This window comes from Platalea leucorodia, assembly GCF_965183815.1.
Source record: "Platalea leucorodia genome assembly, chromosome: 2".
Taxonomy (NCBI): domain Eukaryota; kingdom Metazoa; phylum Chordata; class Aves; order Pelecaniformes; family Threskiornithidae; genus Platalea; species Platalea leucorodia.
In genome coordinates, this window is record NC_138824.1 from 80,094,862 (window position 1) to 80,114,439 (window position 19,578).

The 19,578-nt window shown below is 44.2% G+C and overlaps 1 protein-coding gene across 1 annotated transcript; it reads left to right on the forward strand.

The window, feature by feature from the left end:
* Positions 1 to 18,332: 18,332 nt before the first annotated feature.
* CLDN34 (claudin 34) lies at positions 18,333 to 18,977 on the forward strand (the record flags this gene model as incomplete). Its single annotated transcript, XM_082303990.1, has 1 exon — positions 18,333 to 18,977. The coding sequence occupies one exon, from the start codon at positions 18,333 to 18,335 to the stop codon at positions 18,975 to 18,977; it is 645 nt and encodes a 214-aa protein (XP_082160116.1).
* Positions 18,978 to 19,578: the final 601 nt, after the last annotated feature.

Sequence of the window (19,578 nt, forward strand, 5' to 3'; positions counted from 1 at the left end):
GATAAATAATCCTGGAAATTAATTGTCTGTGAAGGTCTTTGTCATAGAAACTATCGGGGAAGTTAGGGAAGGAAAAATACTTGGGTATTTGTAGGATTTTTCTAAACTTCTAATGATGCTTTTCACCCCCTTCTTCTCTCCCTCTGCATGTATGTGGACCCACCTCTTCATGCCTGCTTTCCTGGTATAATCCAGGATGGCAGCTATAGGGGAGTAACAGTCTAGTTTTTGTGTACTGTTTGAATTGGAAAAAAAATTGCTTTTCTTTAAACTGAAATTAGGTTCTTTATTTTCTGTTTTGGGGTATTTGAGACCCTCAGATTTCAAAGGAGTCACAATTGCATGGTGTTCTTTCCTGACCAAGCTCTATTGATTAATTCTGATGTACTTAATTGTCTCATTTTTTACAGCTGAAGTTACCTGTTGCAATCCAGTAGCTAGCAAGGTGTTATGATGGGTGCGCAGTAGAATAGTAACTCCTATTTTAATGGTGTCCAGCCATTTATTGCAGAAGTTCATAGGTTTGTCCTAATTAAGGGCTTCTCAGTTGTAGGGTTTTTTTAGAGTATAAATTGTTTTTTCTACATACTTGGGCGGTACCTGCCGACAGAGTAGATGTTATAAAAAATACTAATTACATCTTAAAAGTGCTGGACTGTGTATTGTCAGTTGTCAGCAGTGGAAAATTGGACATCACATTCACTTCACCACAGTTCCAGTCTGTAACTTAACTAATTATAATGATCCACAAATTGTACAGTGGGTTACCCGTGTGGTTTAGCTGTTCACCTCTGAAATCCTGGGTTTCATTCTCCCTACCTACTGTTTTGATAATGTTTCTATGAATAAAGTTGTTCCATTTGAAGTAGGTTAACTTAATTGTAATTTAATACACCTCGGGAGAAAACCTGAATTGAAGTAAATTCAACGTAGTTCCAATAGCAGAAGGTCATTTCTGTCCCAGAGCACAGCAGCACACCCGCAAGCAGAGCGGGTAGCATCTTTTCAAGATGGGCCATGCTTGGGACCTTTTTCTCAGCTGCAGCCCTGTGGGCAGATGCTTTATTGCTTATCTTAGGCGAGGAGTTTTATTTCGGTCAAAGCAGCTGAGCCTTTCCTGAGAACAAGGCTAGTAAAATGCTTTTTGTTTTTCTCCTGTGTTAAAAATTCTCACAACAGCTTCACTTTTAGGTGCTTTGCTATCTCTGTCTTGGAGGGAGTCTCCTAAATCTGGCAGGGAGAGATGGCCTTGTGACTAGGCCGTGCCGTCCGCTGCTGCCAGACATCTCAGTATTGGTGCAGTCTGTTGCTACAAATCTCATTCTTCTGGATGCAACAAACTGCTAACTGGTAAGGTCAGCAAGAAACTTACCCACTACCTGTCGTTGCCTATTGCCTGCTGCTTCTTTCAAAAACCGTGCCTGGTGCTGGCTGCTGCCGTGGGTGGGATACGGAGAATATCTGGACTACTAATGCAGTGGTGTCTGGCACCTCTTCTGGGACGAAGCGGGACGAGGAATCCCGTGCATCTCCTGCTCACTAGGTGTGAGTTGTTAACCTAAACCAGTGCCACTACAGAAGAACCGGAGTCCCACCACATAGCCACTTCTACTGAAATATTTTTATTTGCTATTTGTGATTGCTTGTCTTGACATGGGAGAAAATTTAATTAAAGCAAATACATTTCTGACGGGGAGCTGAAGATTTACAAGGTGCTGAAAGATACAGAAGAATAATCATACTTATTTTCAGTAACAGAAATCTCTGGCAAAATGGGATCTAAATGAAGCCGGCATGCCACAAGTCCCAGGTGAGAATACTCAAGAACTCTAGATCTGTGTTCATGGAGTTAGTGAAAGAAAGGCTTTTCTTAAACACATACTTACTAAGTTGCAACTACGTTAACTAGACTTTATTCATTCCAAGCAACTTTTGTAAGGGAAGCCAATATTAGCTCTGGAAGAGCTGGGGTCTGACATGCATTACCGAGAGTTGTTCGTTTGCCGCCGTTCCTAGTGATAGCATCATTTGCCAGCCTCCAGGAGAGCATATTCTGTAAACTGGGTAATGGATGTATAGTTACAAGAGTTTTCCCAAAACTTTATTTTGGTAGAGCTGTAAAGTCCAAAAGCCTGAGAGGAATTAACAAAATCCTCCTGATGAATATTGTTTCAAGGATGTAGTTTCAACATCTGTTTCACTTCCCAGCTGTCCATACAGTGTTTGTTAGTGATAAATTAGGCTTGTGTCTTTTCTAACAGCCTTGGAGAAATACAAATACAGTGAGCAATTGCAGACTAAGTAGTAAGCAATGGAAGATAAGATTATTTATCTCAGTAACTAAACAGAAAAGCATGAGGCTTGTGAGTACCATCCATAGCCACTCCCAGGAGTTACAGCGTCAGCAGCTTTCACAGGCAGGTCTGGTTCCTCCAAAGATAAAAAGGGAATCAAGCTGTGACAATCGAAGCGGCCAACGTTGACCTGAAAGACCTGGAGCAGGTCACGTTCTTCTTATTAGTAATGGGGTGACACAGATCTCAAGGAAGTGAAGACGAATTAAACCGGGAAGGCTCAGTGCCCTGAAGAAAGAAAAACGAAACAAGCAGTAAAGTGTATGAGGGCAGTGAATTTCCTGCCTTTCTCTTTCTCTGTACCTGATAGAGCAAAACCGTACTGTCTCCATATGCTAGGGCAGGCATTTTTCATCGCTGTAGTGTAAAAAAAAAAAACCTTAAAGCATCTTTGAAATTTAAACGTATGGGGAATAACTTGGAATTTCAGATTCTCAGGTCTCACCGTGTTAGGAGGAGACCACGGTGCTGTTAAACGCACGCAGTAACGCCCCGTTCTTGGCTGGGCAGACACTGGCACGGCTTTCTGGCGCGAACGAGCACTTGGCACTGAGGAAGAAGTCATCCTCTCGCTCCAGTCATCCTAAACTCTAAACAGCCCAGCTAGCGAGGTGTGCCAAGATGCTTAAGTCACCTGGGCTATGAGATGAGGTGTTTTCCATCTTGTACAGCACACAGCACATTTACCAAGCGACCAACCCAGCTTGTTCTCCGGGGTTTTGCTTCCACAATTGCCACCTCTTAAGAGCTTGCTTTACCAATCAGAAGGTTGAGGGCAGAGCAATATCTGATCCTTGCTTAAGCTGGACTATCATGTGCTGCCAGAAAAGCATGATTTAGAAAGCCAGAAGCGAAGCCGGCCTAAATATTCAGCCCAAGCATTTGGGTATCAATAGGGAGTGGAGGATCTTGGGTTTCTGTACCATGGGCTACTTACATAGTTCGTGGTAGGCAATCAATGAATTAAAAATCAGAAACAGTCCAGGGAGAAGGGTGACCAGAATCTGCCCCGCTGCCCGGCCTACCCTCAGATGCAGGACGTAACATCACGCTCCGAATCCAAGCTTGAAGTGCTGGCTAACTGCAGCATTAAGGTAAGTGCCAAAGGCTGGTGAGGACACAGCTACAGATACACCTTTCTCCTGTTTTGTGTCTAGTCTGAGGTGCCTGGGTGCAGACACTGATCCTAATATCAGTATGGAAGTCTAACTCTTCAATGTGTATGGACTGCTAGATCTGGATTACCATTTAGGTACCTAGCTGGGGGCCTAAATTAGGAGCCCAGTTGTCCTTGATTCCCTCTATAGGCAAGCTGAGATAAGGCTACCAAAAGAGCTTGGTTCAACCCAGATACCTCTCCCTTCCCCGCCTCCTTCTCTTTCTCTAGGAGGAGAAAGCTCCTAATTTAGGCATTAAAATCAAAACTGGGATTAATCCACGCCTTAAGTGCCTAACTCAGCATTAAATTCTAAAAGCCCAGGCACTGTGGTACACAGCATTAATTGCAGGTCCATTTGTCAAATGCCTGCACATACTGGATCCTTTTGATTTGAATATAGACCATATGGCTCGGGGGTTTGGGATCTAGGGATTCTTACAAAACTCCGGTCGGTCACTCCGTTCTCCGAGTACTCTGTGTGTGTTTGTATACGTTTACAGTTTGAGAAGTAACCAAAACAGTTTTTCCTCCTGTTTTTACTGCAATGGGGAAAAAAAGAACTAGGTGGGTAAACTGTTGTCACACTGGTTTTGCAAAGGTGGAGTTAGACTACCATTTTTATGCAATGGGCCGTTCCACCACACAAATAAGAGAGATGATTACAGAAGAGGCACAGGGGTCATGGTCAGCGCTGGGCACATACGTGGCAAACAATGAAGAGGAAAGTTGTATAGAGCAAGATTGGTAGTCTGGGTGTGTTCAAACAAAGTGCCATTTCATACGGTGACATGCAAAGCAATTAATCAAGGAGCAAGTGATTGAGATCACATGGACAGGGTGATGGAATATAGACCAAAAAGCAGTGACTCTCAGAAACTGCATGGGGTCACGGTGAATGAACAGCTCAGATGAACTCTGCTCTAGGAAAAAGGCTGAAACGGTGCCTTGCAAGAGAAGGGGAGCATGGGGAAAGTAGCATCTTGCTAGGCAGTATTACTGAAAACTTTCTAAACTTTCTAAAACATTGTGTCTAATTCTACTATCCATATCCAACACAAAGGTGTTGAAAAACTGGAAAACATAAGAATAAGACACATCTAAATTATTAGAAACTATCAAAACTGAGATTTAAAGATTGCTGTGTATGTGCTACCCAGCATCACATACAAAATGAGACTCATTTAGCACAGAAAGTCCTATCAAGAACCAGCGAGCACAAGACAGACACATGAAAATATAAAAATCAGGTGCAAATGTTCAAGGGTGTCAGGAGTGCAGTATCGGTGTCATGAACGGCAGGGAAAATGTGCAATGTGAAGGCTGGGTGTTAAGTCTCTGGAAGTCAGGAAACTCAGAATGAAAATTTTATGGTCACCATAAATCCACCTTTTGTGTTTGAAGTTCTTACATTACATGGTCATGTACCAAGGTGTGACTACTTTGGTAAATATTTATATTGCCAACGGTTTTATAACTGGGGTCTTAAAAGAGCAGAGGTAATTATAACACGTGGCTTTTGTAGGCTGACAGGTCAGGAAAATAGATGGGAGTTTGCAAGCCCTCAGCTTGCAAATGGGGCTTGAGTGCTCCAGGCAGCACATCTCAGAGAGAATCACAGAATCGTTAAGGTTGGAAAGGACCTCTGAGATGATTGAGTCCGACCCGTTAGCCTATCACTGCCAGGTCCACCTCTAAACCATGTCCCTAAGCACCACATCCACATGTTTTTTGAACACTTCCAGGGACTGTGATTGCACCACTTCCCTGGGCAGTCTGTTCCAATGCCTAATCTCTCTCTGTGAAGAAAGTTTTCCTAATATCTAATCTAAACCTCCCCTGGCACAACTTGAGGCCATTTCCTCTTGTCCTATCACACTTGGGACAAGAGACAGAAGATGATCTTTCTTCTTCCATTACAGACCCTCTCCACACATGCGCCTACAGGAATTGCCACAAATTCTTCTCCGTATACTAGTTTGGTTAGTGACTATGTTCACTTTTGGTTTTCCTCATGTCTTCTGAGATAACGCACTCTATACAGGCGAGTCTCCTACCAGTGCTCCCATACTGACAAACTGAGCTGCCCATGAAAATATTTCCCTGGGCCAACATAGAGCTGATCTCACTTCATCGGCTCCTTCCAGGTGGTTGCCCCCCCTTTTTGAAACTGTCCCCCATGTGTGCTGGAGCACACATCGTTGGAGGATCGATGGGCTTGCATCTGCTTTGCCTTGTGATTTGTAAAGTGGCTACATAGTGCTGTCAGGGAAAGCAGGGGCAGTTTGGCACCTCTTTCCCCAGCGCCCAGGTAAATGACAGACTAACACAAGGATAAAAAGTAGAGCTGTCTTACCTTTGAGGCAAAGATGCTGCAATAAAATGCTTTTGAAAAGCAGCTGCCCTTCACGTATTTAAGGAATGTGCCCTTTCTCGAGCTCTTTATGGAACTGCACCCTTCTGCTCTCCACCAGTACCCTGCTTTTGATGATAAGAGAGTTCATAAGAAATCTATTTTGCTTTCTGCAGAATCCTATTTTATTTGCATTGTTTCACCAGAACGTTGGCATCTATTTCCTACTGCATCAATCTTAATAGGGTCTTGATCAGTTGAAAGATGACAGTCATTGTTCAGCTATGACAATAACCAGGAAGGGGGGGGAAGCACAGAAACCCTTTTAGGGGGTCAGTAAAGATCCTGAAGATCTCGTAGCTGAGGCCATAGCCATGATCAGCTTACGAGCAACCAGTGACTCGCATGTTTCTCCTAAAGCAGTACTTCAATAGTGCCCCATGATTCGTGCAGGACGTTGCTTTGTAAAGCTTTAAAACCCCCATGATATGCTACCAGCTAAAGGTTTCTATTGATCTCTTACTTTTGTTTCCTTTAATGGAAATTTATAGGAATTTGATTTTCTTGTGACTTCTAATGGCTGGTTAAGAACAAGCTGCTAAGGCAGCTCCAATGAAGTGAAAAAAGCCTGGCGTAACACGGCAGCGCTCCCGCAGTGCAGAAACGCTGCCAAGGCGGAGCGAAACCCGAGTATGACATGTCGATAACATCCTCCCATCAGGTGGTCTTTTCCACCAGCTCGAAAATGTCAGCAAGTCTGAGGAAAATGTCTTTGTTAAGCTTTGAATGACCTACTTTGGGGTATCTGGGAATAACCAGAAGACTACAAGCGTGCATCTAATTTTAGCAGCCATTCATTTTGTGCGTGTAAGCTTTTGTGTTCTACCTCTCTAGGAAAAAAAAATCGATTTCTTGCTGAGCCAAAGACAAATTTTGTTGGTTTTAAATCAGCCCCATGTTGAGTCACGATCACAGTGAAATCATCTCTCTTGAAATTATTGAGTCTGTAATTGTCATCTCAATTTTGCTTCAAAAACTAAGACTGAGCCCATTCCAAAGGATCTATGGTTGCTAGTCTCTGAAGAAAAGGTCTAAACAACCCACGCTGGAGATAATCTGGGCAGCTGTGTTCTGTTTGTTCCCATTTCCCCCTTGGTTTTAACTGACCGATAGTAAAAGGGAAAACTTCTTCATAGGTAATTTCTGCAAGTCTTCTAGCTCAGTAATAAGGGCAATCCAGGAAAAGTTAAGAACAAAAAACAAGTTGTTAGTGTGTCAGCAGGGCATCTGAGGACACTACTGGTGGCGTTGATGGTGGACTAAAGATCTCTGATTGATATAGTTTGGACAGAAGCACTAAACAAGTATTTGGCCATTGATAGGGATACTAGTGCTGTGCAAGATTGTTTGGAAGGAAGCAAGTCCAGACATGGGAGAAGTACAGGCTTCCCAGCTTCCAGTGCCTAAACTGGACATTGAGCATCGTCTCTCTTGCTAGGAGGGGCAACATTTAATGTCCCTCATATAATGTCAGGGTCCACTGGAGTGTTAGACTAAAACATGTATTTAAATGTCACCCACACTGGACAGAAAAAATATAAACAGAACTAACACAGAGGATGGTAGGGACTGAGCATTTTGGACACTTATTTGGGACTTCACAAAATAGAAGAGAAATCAAAGCCAGCAAAATGCAATGACATAATGGCGGTAGCACAACAAAACTATTACCAAGTTCTCTGGAGTCAGGGAACCTCCCAGCTGATGGGATCAACCATAAAAGCAAACAGCACACGCTGGCAGCTATGAACGGGGTGAAGGTAGTTCGGGATTGTGCTGAGTATCTGATAAAGTGTGGTGTTTCCCTGTGTGGTCCGTTGAGCTTGGCAGCGGTGCTTCTCTGCAGCGGCAAGCCTTGGGCAGTCTGACTGCTGCATGCTCCCAGCCTTAGCCAGGCTTGGCAGGACAAAGAGAGTGACAACCACTCTAAAAGGAAAAGTCAAGCTGTTTAACAACCGAGCCCTTTGCCATACTATGACAAGAGCACCCCTGCCCCAGGGTCGTGTTTAGCAACACGGGGAGGATCCTGCTGCTGCCCATCCATCCCATCACCGCTGGCCATCTCCACCTGCAGAGGAACACAGAGCCTACCCGCCTGGAGGGCTCCCAACTCCCTCGCCTGGAAGCTTTCTTCCCCATTCCTAAGGCATGCACGATGAAGTGCAAGGGGTTTTAACCCTTTCAAAAGCCCATCTTGCTTTTGGGTGTTTATTACTGCAACACACAGCTGTGGAGTTTATTTATGCAGGTGTCCAGTGGGCTGCTCATGGGATTAGCCTCAGCAGCGGGGCAACGCTTGCGACAAGGTCATTGTGCGCTCTCTGAAAACGCACCCTCATCTTTTAAGAGTCCTGCTTTTCAGTGTCATTTAACGTGCTGTTGATAATGTATTTGTGATCCACATTTGAAGAGGCACAGGCAAAACGGGCAGAGAGTCTACTGCTGCTGGGCTATGAAGCACTTTTTGTCACGTGAGTTGTGTTGTTTGGTACAGTTGTTTGTCTCGTCTCTGAATTTCCCAGGTTTCAAAGGACAACGTGGTTTGGCCATAAAGGTATACAGTTAGGAAAGATGTTTATGTAACTATTTTTCTCAGACTCAAGCTGTGGTTTTAGAGGCCCACATTTAGGTTCAGTGTTGGATCTGATGATCCGCTGAGGACAAGCGGTGACAAAGAGTGAGGATGCAACAACTCTAGTCCCCAGTTCACCGATGGCAGACGGGCAAGCTGCGTGCAGGGAGGCTGCTGTGTCTCCTGGGAGAAGTAACCTTTGTCTCGAAACAAAAAGCGAGACAGTACTTGTACCTGAGCTCTTTACGGGGCTCTGTCTGCTGCCCATTTGGTACCACTCGTTGGGCAATGTATCTTGCACAGCACCTTGATTTCAGGCTGTTTTTTTCAACGTGGCAAATGAAAGGAAAAATAACTTGAAACAAATATTTCCTGTTCTGTGGTATTTAACAATGAAATTGTAAACCACAGAAGGGACTGGGCTTGATCTAAAGGTCTTTGAAGTCGGCAGAACTGTTCCCACTGATTTCAATGTGCTTTGGGTCAAGGCCACAGGAGGAAGAAAGCAAATGTCTTCTGCCCCAAAAAGTATTAACCATTGGCATTCAAAGAACAATAAAGTCTGATGTGTAAAATGTGTTCTTTTAAATAAGGCAGTCAGAAACTTCTTTAATTTCCATCTGCTTCGTAACAATTTGTCACTAATACATTAAAAAGGAACACGTTTATAGAAGTCATAATCATATACTGAAAAGAAAAAACACTTAATGCTGTCGTTTGCTTCCTATCTTGCTTCCATTCCATTTTGTGTGTATTGTATTTTGCACTAATGTAATGGTGCTTATGCTGCCGGTTATGTTATCACAGACTAAGTGCTGTAGATTTCCAGTTGAATTAAACTTCACTGCACTGATGGTGGTTGACAAATATATCAAAATTATTATCTTTCCGTACAACTTAATCTTTAAAACATCACAATTTTTTTTTGTGCCTGAGAAGAAATAGGTCAGAGATACAAAACTGGGGGGCGGCGGCGGGGGGGGCAAAGAAGTGTTGTTCTGGGAGTAGCGTAGGGGTTGCCACTCCTGTCGCATGGTTAGTCAAATAGGCTGCGTGCAGCAACTTCATATGTAAAATCAGCAATAGATTTGCCTGCAAATATTGCCTCACACTGTTGTTAAATCCAAGAAAAGGAATCTATCTGCCAGCTGCCTACTGCCCAAGGATGCTGTCCTTCTGAATCAGCAGACCCATCACCAAGTCAAGAGGCTGTACTCAAGTCTAACACATGACAACAAGCCCATCGGGGTCTGTACGTGTTGGAGCTTTTTGGCACGCAACAGCAAAGCCTGAGTAGTTGAGTTTGCCTGTGCAACAAACTACCACCACCTAGCTGTGACCGGCCGGAGAGGAGACGCCAGCCCGGTGAGCCACAGAAGAAGAGAGGAGTGTGTTGCCATAGCCCGGCTGCATTACCTGCACATGACACAAGTGAATCAGCGTCAGCTGGAAGATACAGCAAGAGAGGAGGGGAACTGGATTAAAAGTGATGCAGAAAATTAAAGGATACGGATTAATGCCATTTTGCAGCCTTCTTTAGTGGTGGCAATGACCAGCCATGGTGTGTTACAGGTGAGAATAATTTTTCAATGAGGGCTTCCCACTTCAGGATGCTTCTGTGAAATAAACTTCCTCATCTTTCAGCACCAGCCCTGGAAATGTCCTCCCACTGTAGGAGCCAGGGCATCATTTGGAGATTAGCATAGTTTATTCCAGGTTTCAAAGAGGAGAAACCAGAATGGAGTTACGAACTCTCTTACCATTTGTAAGAACCATTCACAGGAAAACCACAAAGCAAGGCAAACGTTATAAAAAAAAGTTTTTTCTTTTTTTCTTTTTTTTATAAAGCATCTGAGATAGCAAGCCTGGTACTGTTTGTACTAAACTATGGGTACTGCTAACCACAGTCCAACAAGAAAACAGTTCAGCTTGAGTGTATTCCTTGGAAAACCTTCTCCTTATCCCCTACATTTCTTCCCACTGTAGAGCTGCACTAATTTGATTGCATAAATACAAGGGGAAAACTCTAACAAAGAAGAAAGGGTTATGAAATCACTTCATTCTCTTTCAGATGAGAATTCTGTGTCCTTCAGGCTGGGACATCGTGGTGGTCTCAGGTCTCAGGAAAATCACGTAATCGTAAAGGCAGATTTTCTGAAAGTGTGTCTTACGGAAAACTGAATTTTCCCTGGGAGTTATCTATATAACTTCAGTAAGTGTTTTAGAGCAATTAGAATAAATGGCATATGGCAAAGCTTTCATATTTTTATAATATGTTAATGATTAACTGACTTCCTACATCTTTGTTGACCTAGTGGGAGAGTGACAAGGAACTGTGAGGTACCTATTTGGTAGCGTAACAAGTCGGACAATTTGCACGGGCATTTTTTCCCTCTCCCTTCTGGAACTTGCTTCATCCAGCTGACACTGCTTCAAAGCCTTAGACAACTCTCAGACTCACAGAAGTAAGTCTTCTTTTTTTTTAATATGACTTATTTTATGAAGTGCTGATAGAGAACAGATGGAGAGAGATTTAAATATTTATTTGTTTCCTATAAAGAATGTTTTCCCAACTGGGAACTGAAGAATCAAGTTTTCAAGCACTAAATCATAAGGATATTGCTAAGAAGAGACCTTCTTAATTACTATGCTTTTTTAAACTCCCTTTCTGCTGCAAGACTTAGATTGAACAAAGGATTTGGTTAGTAAGCCATGTCCAGTATAGACCAATAACGCTGCATCTAGGCTATAAAACCTTACAAAAGCATGATTTGAATGTTAATTTCAAAATGCACGCAGTGCCTGGCAACATCTAAAGCAAAAATATCTGCTTAAAACATGAAATAAATGGAAATAAATGAATTTCTGCTTACATGGGCTGGGAAAAATAACTTTGTGCATATTTTATATAGGAAGAGTTTATCATGAACTTTCTCTTCAAGGTGGTTACAAGTTGCAGTAGAGTTCCTAAAACCGTCTTTCAACAGGCAGATAGGCTGCAGACAGGGAGACTCATACTGCGCTCTTCTAGTGTTACGTTTTTTAGCGTATTGTCTCCTGCCCTTTTGGAAAGCTCTTCTTTCAACCACCCACCCAATGCCTACGAAGAAAATCTCAAGGGTCTAGAGCATTAGTACAGTCTTTGAGTATCATGTCAAGGAGCATGCAATTTGTGTAAGAAGACACTCACAAATTCACATGACAGGGCCCAGCTCCATCTCACGCTTCCCTGCAGCCTCTGTCTGTGTCTGAGGTCTTCTGTGCCAGGTGTCAATGACTGGCCCATCCAGCTCTGCCTGGTGCTTGAGGTCCCAGAGGTGGAGAGATACAGCAGAGCAGCTGCTGCTGCTGGGAGCGCATTACCTAGCTCATGCCAGCTTCTAAAGGACCTCTACTAAATGGCAAACTCCCTCCATGCCACTGAAAGCTAGTGCCATCCCGCCCTCAACCCATCATATGAAACAATGCATTTAAAGACAAGTCTTGCAGGTGACTGCATGGTTGGGGACACTCTCTTGCACCACCCTACAAATTGGACATCACCGCCTGGCACAGGCCTTCACCCCATGGGTCTGAGGCCCAGTAACCTGAAAGGCCCAATTATATTTAAATGCACTAATTAAGAAAGCATGCTAGCTTTTTTCCTTTCCTTATTTACCTGCAGGTTTTTTAAAATCTTTGTTTCAGGAGCTTATGGCAGGTTGACTTTTAGAAAGCAGATCTGAAACCCAGCTGAGGCAGAAAGACTGCTGAATGTAATTAAAACAACTTTTCAGAAGACCCAGTATTAATTCCAGAAGTGGTGCCGTGTCGGTTTCTCTGCTCTGAGAACTGATATCATAGCCCCAGCCTCTTGTCACTAGCAATTACTGGAAGTAAAAGAAGTGTTGACAAAACTTCAAGTATAGCCCCATTTCTGTTTGCTCCTGCTGCTGAGAACACCAGGAGGTGGGACCGTGGCCACAAAGAACTGACCTTTACCTCTTCGACTGCAGCATTTCATGTTAGTCTTTTTAAAGGTAAGCCTGATGCACAGATGACCCAAAAAAGACTCAAAGTGAAACCACTTGGCAGTTGAGAGAGCGGCTTGTTTCCATTTTTTCTCCTAGAAGCAAGCTTGCAGCTGTAGGAAAGTCACATCTCCCAGGCATCCTCATCTGCTTCTTGTAACCAAGAGGGAGAAAGTCACGTCTCATTCTGTCCCTGAAGTATATGGGCAATGGCTCAACACACTTTTCATAAACAGCTACTCACTGTGCAATGCTTGATTTAAATAAAAAATCAGCAATAAAGATGAAAGGATCCTTCAAGTTTCTATACTTGGATGAATTCACTAGCATGGATCATCTTTTACCGTTAGCTTCTGTCTTCTCTGTGCAAATTTCCACCGAATGCTAGCAAGTTTACATTTTGCTTTTACTCAGGTAGGGTATTTAGTTAAAAATACATCCATGAAGGAAAGCCCTTCCGCATGAAGGAAATGAAAGCTGTATTAAGAGAGAAAATGATAGCAAGGGAGTCTCAGCTGAGAAGCCTGTAGAAGCAGCTCTCCTTTTTTAGCTATTGTTTCTAGACTTTCCAAAGACCGTCCCCAGAAGCTGCTGGAATGCTTGTCGGATTGGACTGCACCGATTTTAAATGAAATGTTGATGAAATCATGGGACACCGAGAGATGGAACCGTAGCCACCTCTTAACACACTTCTCTTGCTTCTTTGGGTGAAAAGGGTTTTCAGTCATGCTTTTTGTCCACTGGCATACACACCACGGAGACCTAGCTTGTTCCTCCCGGCAGGGTTGCCTTTGTGGGCTACCTCCATCCCATGAAATAGCTGGCATGCAAACTTTGAATGCTGAAATCTGCAGCTCTGAGTGAGCTTCCAAATCAAGAACTGCACGCCAGTAACACCAACTAATTATTCAGAAGACCTCCTGTAGCTGACTGAATATGAGTTCATTTGCCTTAGGAAATTTCATATAGTGATCGTGTTACATCATTGTATTATTCAGAACATATAAGTAATCTTACTATACTAATCAAATTAATTCAAAATATTTATACAATTACTAAAGCATGAAACCAGCCAATAGATTACGCCAGTGCTGTCTGTGTTAGCACAGACTGCCGTACGATCTGGGCTTTGAACTGTATTTTATCCACTAGAGCTCTAAACATGCAAGGACTGAACTTTCACATTTTTCTCTCAGAAGGCTGGAAAGGGCATTTGCACAGGGACCAAAAGGTTTTATTAAAAAAAAAAAATTATTTCTTCGCTTTTTTTTGTGAACGGCAAGTTAGCGATGGATCAAATTCTTCCTTTCCGAAGAGGACGCCTCTGTCTTTGAAACCTACAGGAAGGGCGCTGCTGGTGGGGGAGCCGAGAGGCGCCTGCAGGAACAGTTGCTAGAGGTGGTCAGTGATGACGATGTACCGATTGCATGGGGGAGGAGAGAGAAGAATCCAAAGGACGTATTTGAGGTGGCCAGGCTTCGTCCGCAGGCTCCAGTAAGGCGGCCTTCATCAAAGGAGACCCAAGATCCCGTCAATGTACAGAATATCTAGGAATTTAATGAATTTAAATACAAAGATGCTGAAACGTGTATGGGCTTGAGGGATATGTATCCTGATCCTCCAAAAAATGACCAGGCTCTAGAGATTCAACAGCAGGCACTGTTGAGGGAACAGCAGAAGAAACTTGGCCGAATGAGAACGAGGAGAGAAACAGAAGATGAGTCTGCTTCTGGCGGCAACCCACAAACGGTGGGACTGTTCAGGAATGAATCTAATGACTTCTTGAAAAGTTCACTGTTGGAATCGGATAGCGCTTTCATCGGTGCTAATGGGGAAGTGTTTATGGTGTGACTTTTGGGGTTGTCCTACGCAGGGACAGGAGTCGGACTCGACGATCCTTGCGGGTCCCTTCCAACTCAGGACAGCGGTTGCGTGACCGCGCTCCCCCCGCCGGAGGAGGAGCAGCCCCGCCGGGGGACGGGGCGCTGCGGGGCGGCCCCTGCCCCCGGCCCCGGCTGCCGCCGCCGCCAGCGGGGCCCTGGCGGCGCCGGGCGCTGCGGGAGCCCGGCCCTGGCGGCAGCCCCGCCGTGCGCCGGGCCCTGCGGCTGCCCGCGCTGCCCGGCTGCCGCCGCCGCCTTCCCTCCTCCTGCCGGCCCCGCGGCAAGCGAGCCGCGGAGGTGGGCGAAATCCTGGAGGGAGACGCCCTCTGCAGCTCACTCCCCGTTTTACTGGGCGTCTGCAAGCGAAACGTCTTATTTTTTTTTTTTTCCCTTTCTTTTTTTGGAAATGCTTGCCACGGTTAGTCCTGAAAAATAAAGGTATCTCGCTCCGTTTGGGGGCACCCGCGTCTCCCTGCTGCTGTCTGCCGGCTGCCGGGCGCAGGGCGGGAGCGGGGCCGGCGCGCGGCTGGGCGGCGCGGTGCGAGGCCCGCGCCCCGCCGCAGGCCCGAGGGGCCGCGGCTGCTGCGGCCTGCGGCAGCGCTCGGGCTTCGCGTCCGTGTCAGAAACTGGGGACTAACTGTGTTCTTACCCAAAGCCTTCCCTTAAAACCAGCGCTTCTGGCAAGCGATACGTGTCTGTTCTCGTTTGATGATACCAGCAAAACCTATAGTGTGATTATTAATATCCATAATGATAAGAGACTGGAATCGGGAACTAGATCTGTGTTTTAATTTTGCCACGTTTTCCTATGGCGAGCAAATTCCTGTAACTATTTCACCTTGATATTTCGTTCCTTGTTTTCTTGCTGAATCTCAACAACAAGAGGTCGTAAATACAGGCTTCTGTCTGATTTTCCAAAACAGGCAAATATGATAACTGTAACTCAGTTTCATCATCGATCTCAAAAGTACTTTTTCACCTTGATTTTTCTCTAAGTCCCTTCGGCTGGGGCTGCACGGCTAGAAGGCGCGTCCCCTGGGTGGTGGATAGGGGATCCCTCTCTGGAGGGTGCACCGGATAAAATTGAAGAAGGTGCCACAAACCAACGCAGCCTAAGGGAAGGCCACCCTGACAGAAAAACCACTGGCCCTCCAAGTCGTGGGGGCTGGGCAGGAGGCCAACTACCTCCTCCCAGAAAAAAAAAAAAAAAAAGTTGCAGAAACGACGAGCATCAACTTTCAAAAAAAACCCGAAATGGCGGAGATGGAGAAAATCAGTAATGAAGTGAGGAGGAGGAGATGGAACTGGATCGGTCATGTCTTGAGGAAAAAAACAACAGAAGACTGCGCTGTGGCCCTTGGGGCTCCAGAGCACGCAGCCGCAGACCGATCGAAGTGGAAGAACGATGTTCGCGCCTTGTGTGCCTCCTGGCACTGAGAGAATTCAGATTCAGATTCTCTAAGTCAGTCAGTACGATCAGGTTAGATCAAAAAAGTTCCAGTGGGCAGGGTGTGGAGAAATGAGCCAAAATGAATCATTTCCCACCTAAGCAATTTGTTGTGTCTAGACATTTGGTACCTCATCTAAAGCTCAGCTTTGTTAGCTGGTTGTTCTCCAATGTTTTCAGAGTTCTTTTATAAGCCTTGAATTCTTTCATCCTGCGTGTTTGCTTGTTGTGTGTTTTTTGAGAGTCTCACGGGAAAAAAAGGTCTTTTCCTAATTTTTAATTTTATAATTCACTTCTGAACGCCATTCTAAGTAACTTAGCATGTGAAGGTTTGATAGAGGGCTCGGTAATCATGGATACGATCTCATTTAATTCTGCGGGAAGACAGGTGAGTAAATTCAATCCATGAAGATACGTACTGATACCATACTCTGAACAGCTCTCAGTGACACGGATCGGCCTGCTTGCCTATCTTCTGTGACCTTGATATCAGCAAGTTGTTTAAATGAATGTTTATGATGTAGACGAGAAGCGTTACAGAAATACGGGCTCTGCACAAAATGGTATTTTGATATGGTTCAGGTTTGGCCTCTGTGCGCTCAACTGATTCAAACATGCAGAAGGGAGTCAGCGCAGGACTCCTTTGATCGCGCTCTTTTCTGTCTAGCATCCTCCCATCACCAGACACGTACAGAAATGACGCTGTTTTGATGTGGAACGGGGACAGAAAGAAAACCCTTCATCGTTTCCAGTGGGGGACTACGCTGTATGGCTGGTAACAACTGTTAATTAGATAGGGGGGGTTATAATCACTTTGTAAATAACGTAGCAGATTGAGATAGCATTTACAAATTGGTTTTGTTTTAAGTAGATAAAAACACAGGAGGCTATTCTGGAGCAATTTCCTCCATGCAAGAAATGGTTAAATGTACATTTGCAATAACGGAGCTTAATATGTCCCAGAGAAAATCAGTCCTAGCAGAGATACATAAGTGAACTGGGAGGCCAAAATGACAAAATTGCAGATGCTGCCATGTTTGGCTGGTGTCAAAACCCACTCTGTCCCATCCTCTTATCACTGGCATCAGCTTTGGGTCTGAAGTAAGTATATAGTGGGCACCCGTCTGAGAAGATGGAAAGTGTTTGCTTAAGGCCATATTGTTATGAAGGTATTTTTTATTTAATATTTCCACAGCTGGATTTTTGCAACTGGATTTTATCACTGAATCTGTTAAGATAAGTAAATAGAAAAGTTATTGCTTTAGTAACAAAACATAGTTGCAGATCTATCTTCTTCTCATTAGAGTGAACTTGGTACAGTATTTCTTCTGTCTTGAATGCAACGGGAGCAGCAGAAAAGTTATTTTAGGTAACTCATAAAATATAAAGATCCCTAGAACCTTTGAGATCTACACAATAAAATCAAGGCCATGTCTTCCCTGATCACAAATCATTCCTGTAATTGTTCAGAAGGTTGTATGAAAGATGTGGGAAATAAATTAACAGATTTTTTTTTTTTAATTAGAATAAAACCTTAAATTGCACTCAGAATGTACAGCCAGCAAACAAACCAAAAATCTTTTGCTAGGCTAAATGACTAAAATCTTTTCCACAACAGCATTAGGATGATTTGAACTGGAGAAGCTGGGCAGGTTATGAACGAATGATTTGTGAAGGTAAAACACTAAAGAAATCTCAGTTAAAGTTTGAAGCTAGGAAACCCATGGTAGCACATCCAGGCTCCAGCCCCTGCAGAGAGCACTATATTTCTGATTCATTCAAGTATTTCTGCTAATGCATTCATGGTTAAATAATCTAAAAACAGTCAAAGTTCAGTGATCGTTATTAGACTTTGTGGCCTGGATTTGTTCATGCCTCTGAACTACGGCATTTTCTGTCTAACGCTGGTCCCAGCAGCTCTCAGTAAGGGCAGCACAGAAGCAGAAGTCTGTTCAGGTTGGGCTGCTGCACCGAAACCACAGCTGCCAGGGGAGAGGAGCGTGGCTTCTGCGGCTGCTTTGTAGGATCTCTTGCAGGATCCCGAGGATTTTGTCAGGTTTAGTTTCTACCAGCCAGTAACACTAGGGCTCCTGATGACATGTAATATGTATAAGGACCTTTGAACATAATGGTTAATTACCAAGGAAGAAAATAACTTGGAAAAAGATGTGAATTTCCCTTTTAGGAATGTAAAATGGAGATTGTAATGGGAGCTAATCAGAGACCCTTTCTTCTTCTTGTGATACTATGAAATATACAGAATTAAAGCTTAGATGTTATCTGTCTATGGGCATTGGACTTCAACAAATCACTACAGTTGGGGAAAGATGACTACCATCCTCTCTCTGTACACGTATTCTCTCCTGCTTTTTCACTAACAAACAGGTTCACCTGTTCACACACATAGTGGCCTTTGCAATTTTATGCTGTGTTTCTTTCCAGTGCCTCTCTTTCTCCACATGGCAACCGTGGCTGCAACAGAGTAGAAGGCCTCCAGAGGATGAGCTCCCTGGTCAGCACCTCGCACCTCCAGCTCGCCGCCTTCGCTCTGGGTACGGTAGGCTGGATCCTGTGCACCGTTTCAATGGGAATTGTGGAATGGAGAGTATGGCACGTGGACAACACCACCATCATCTCCTCTGGCATTGCCTGGGTGGGGATTTGGAAAGTCTGCTTCATCAGTTACCTTCACGTCTCGCCTGGCTATAAAGAACAGTTCTGCCATAAATTCAGTGGCTATGACTCCTCCATCCCCCCGGAAATTTATGCTGCCCAGGGTCTCCTGTTGATCGCCATGTGCGTGGGCTTGCTGGGACTGATTGCCACAATATTTGCACTGAGAAATGTTTATATGGGAATTGCTCAGAAAACTCTCATTACCCGTTTCTTCCTGGTGGGTGGCTTCTTCTACATATTGGCTGGTCTGTGCGTCCTGATTCCCGTGAGCTGGAATTTCTATTCTGTAACGCACAACCAGAGCATCGCTTTTCCTCCTTCTTACTACATGCCCTCCAGCCCAGCGGCACAGGAAGCTGGTGCTGCCATTCCTATCGGGATTGTAGCTGTCATCCTCCTGCTGCTAAGCGGGACTTTTTCTCTCTCGTACAGATTTCCGGTGACCGCAAACACTATCACGAAATCCTGACAGGATAAAATCCCCCCCCGCCCCATGCTGTTTCAGAACAAGAGCAGAGCCAAGAGATAAGGACAGCAGCACGAGTGATTTTATAGTCAAGGAACTACAGAATTTAATTTTAGTCTATAGTAGCCACACTGTTTTGTTATATGAACCAGCTGGATTGCCATCTTAGTTGTCACATATGACCAGAGGTTCATCTTTGAGATAATTGCTGTTGAGCAGCAACTGTGATTAAGTTTTACCAGTTGTTCTCTTTTGTATATACAAACATTATTGGTTAATTTATTTTTTGGCTAAGTTATTTACCATGCTCAAAGAGCTGACTCTGAATTAACTGTCCTGTTAGAAAAATGTGAAATAATCCATGTTAAATGTGAACTTGTTTCCTTGTTGGTACTAAAATATTTTGTCCATTATTTAATTGCATCTGTAGCAAAGTACATTTTGTGATGAGTCAAGGCTTTTAATAGCAATAATACGAGTGGCATAATGGTTGTGTCAAATGAGTCTTCCCTGAATTGTCTTTGTCCTGGTTTCGGCTCAGATAGAGTTAATTTTCTTCTCGGTAGCCGGTATGGGGCAGTGTTTTGGGTTTAGGATGAGAACA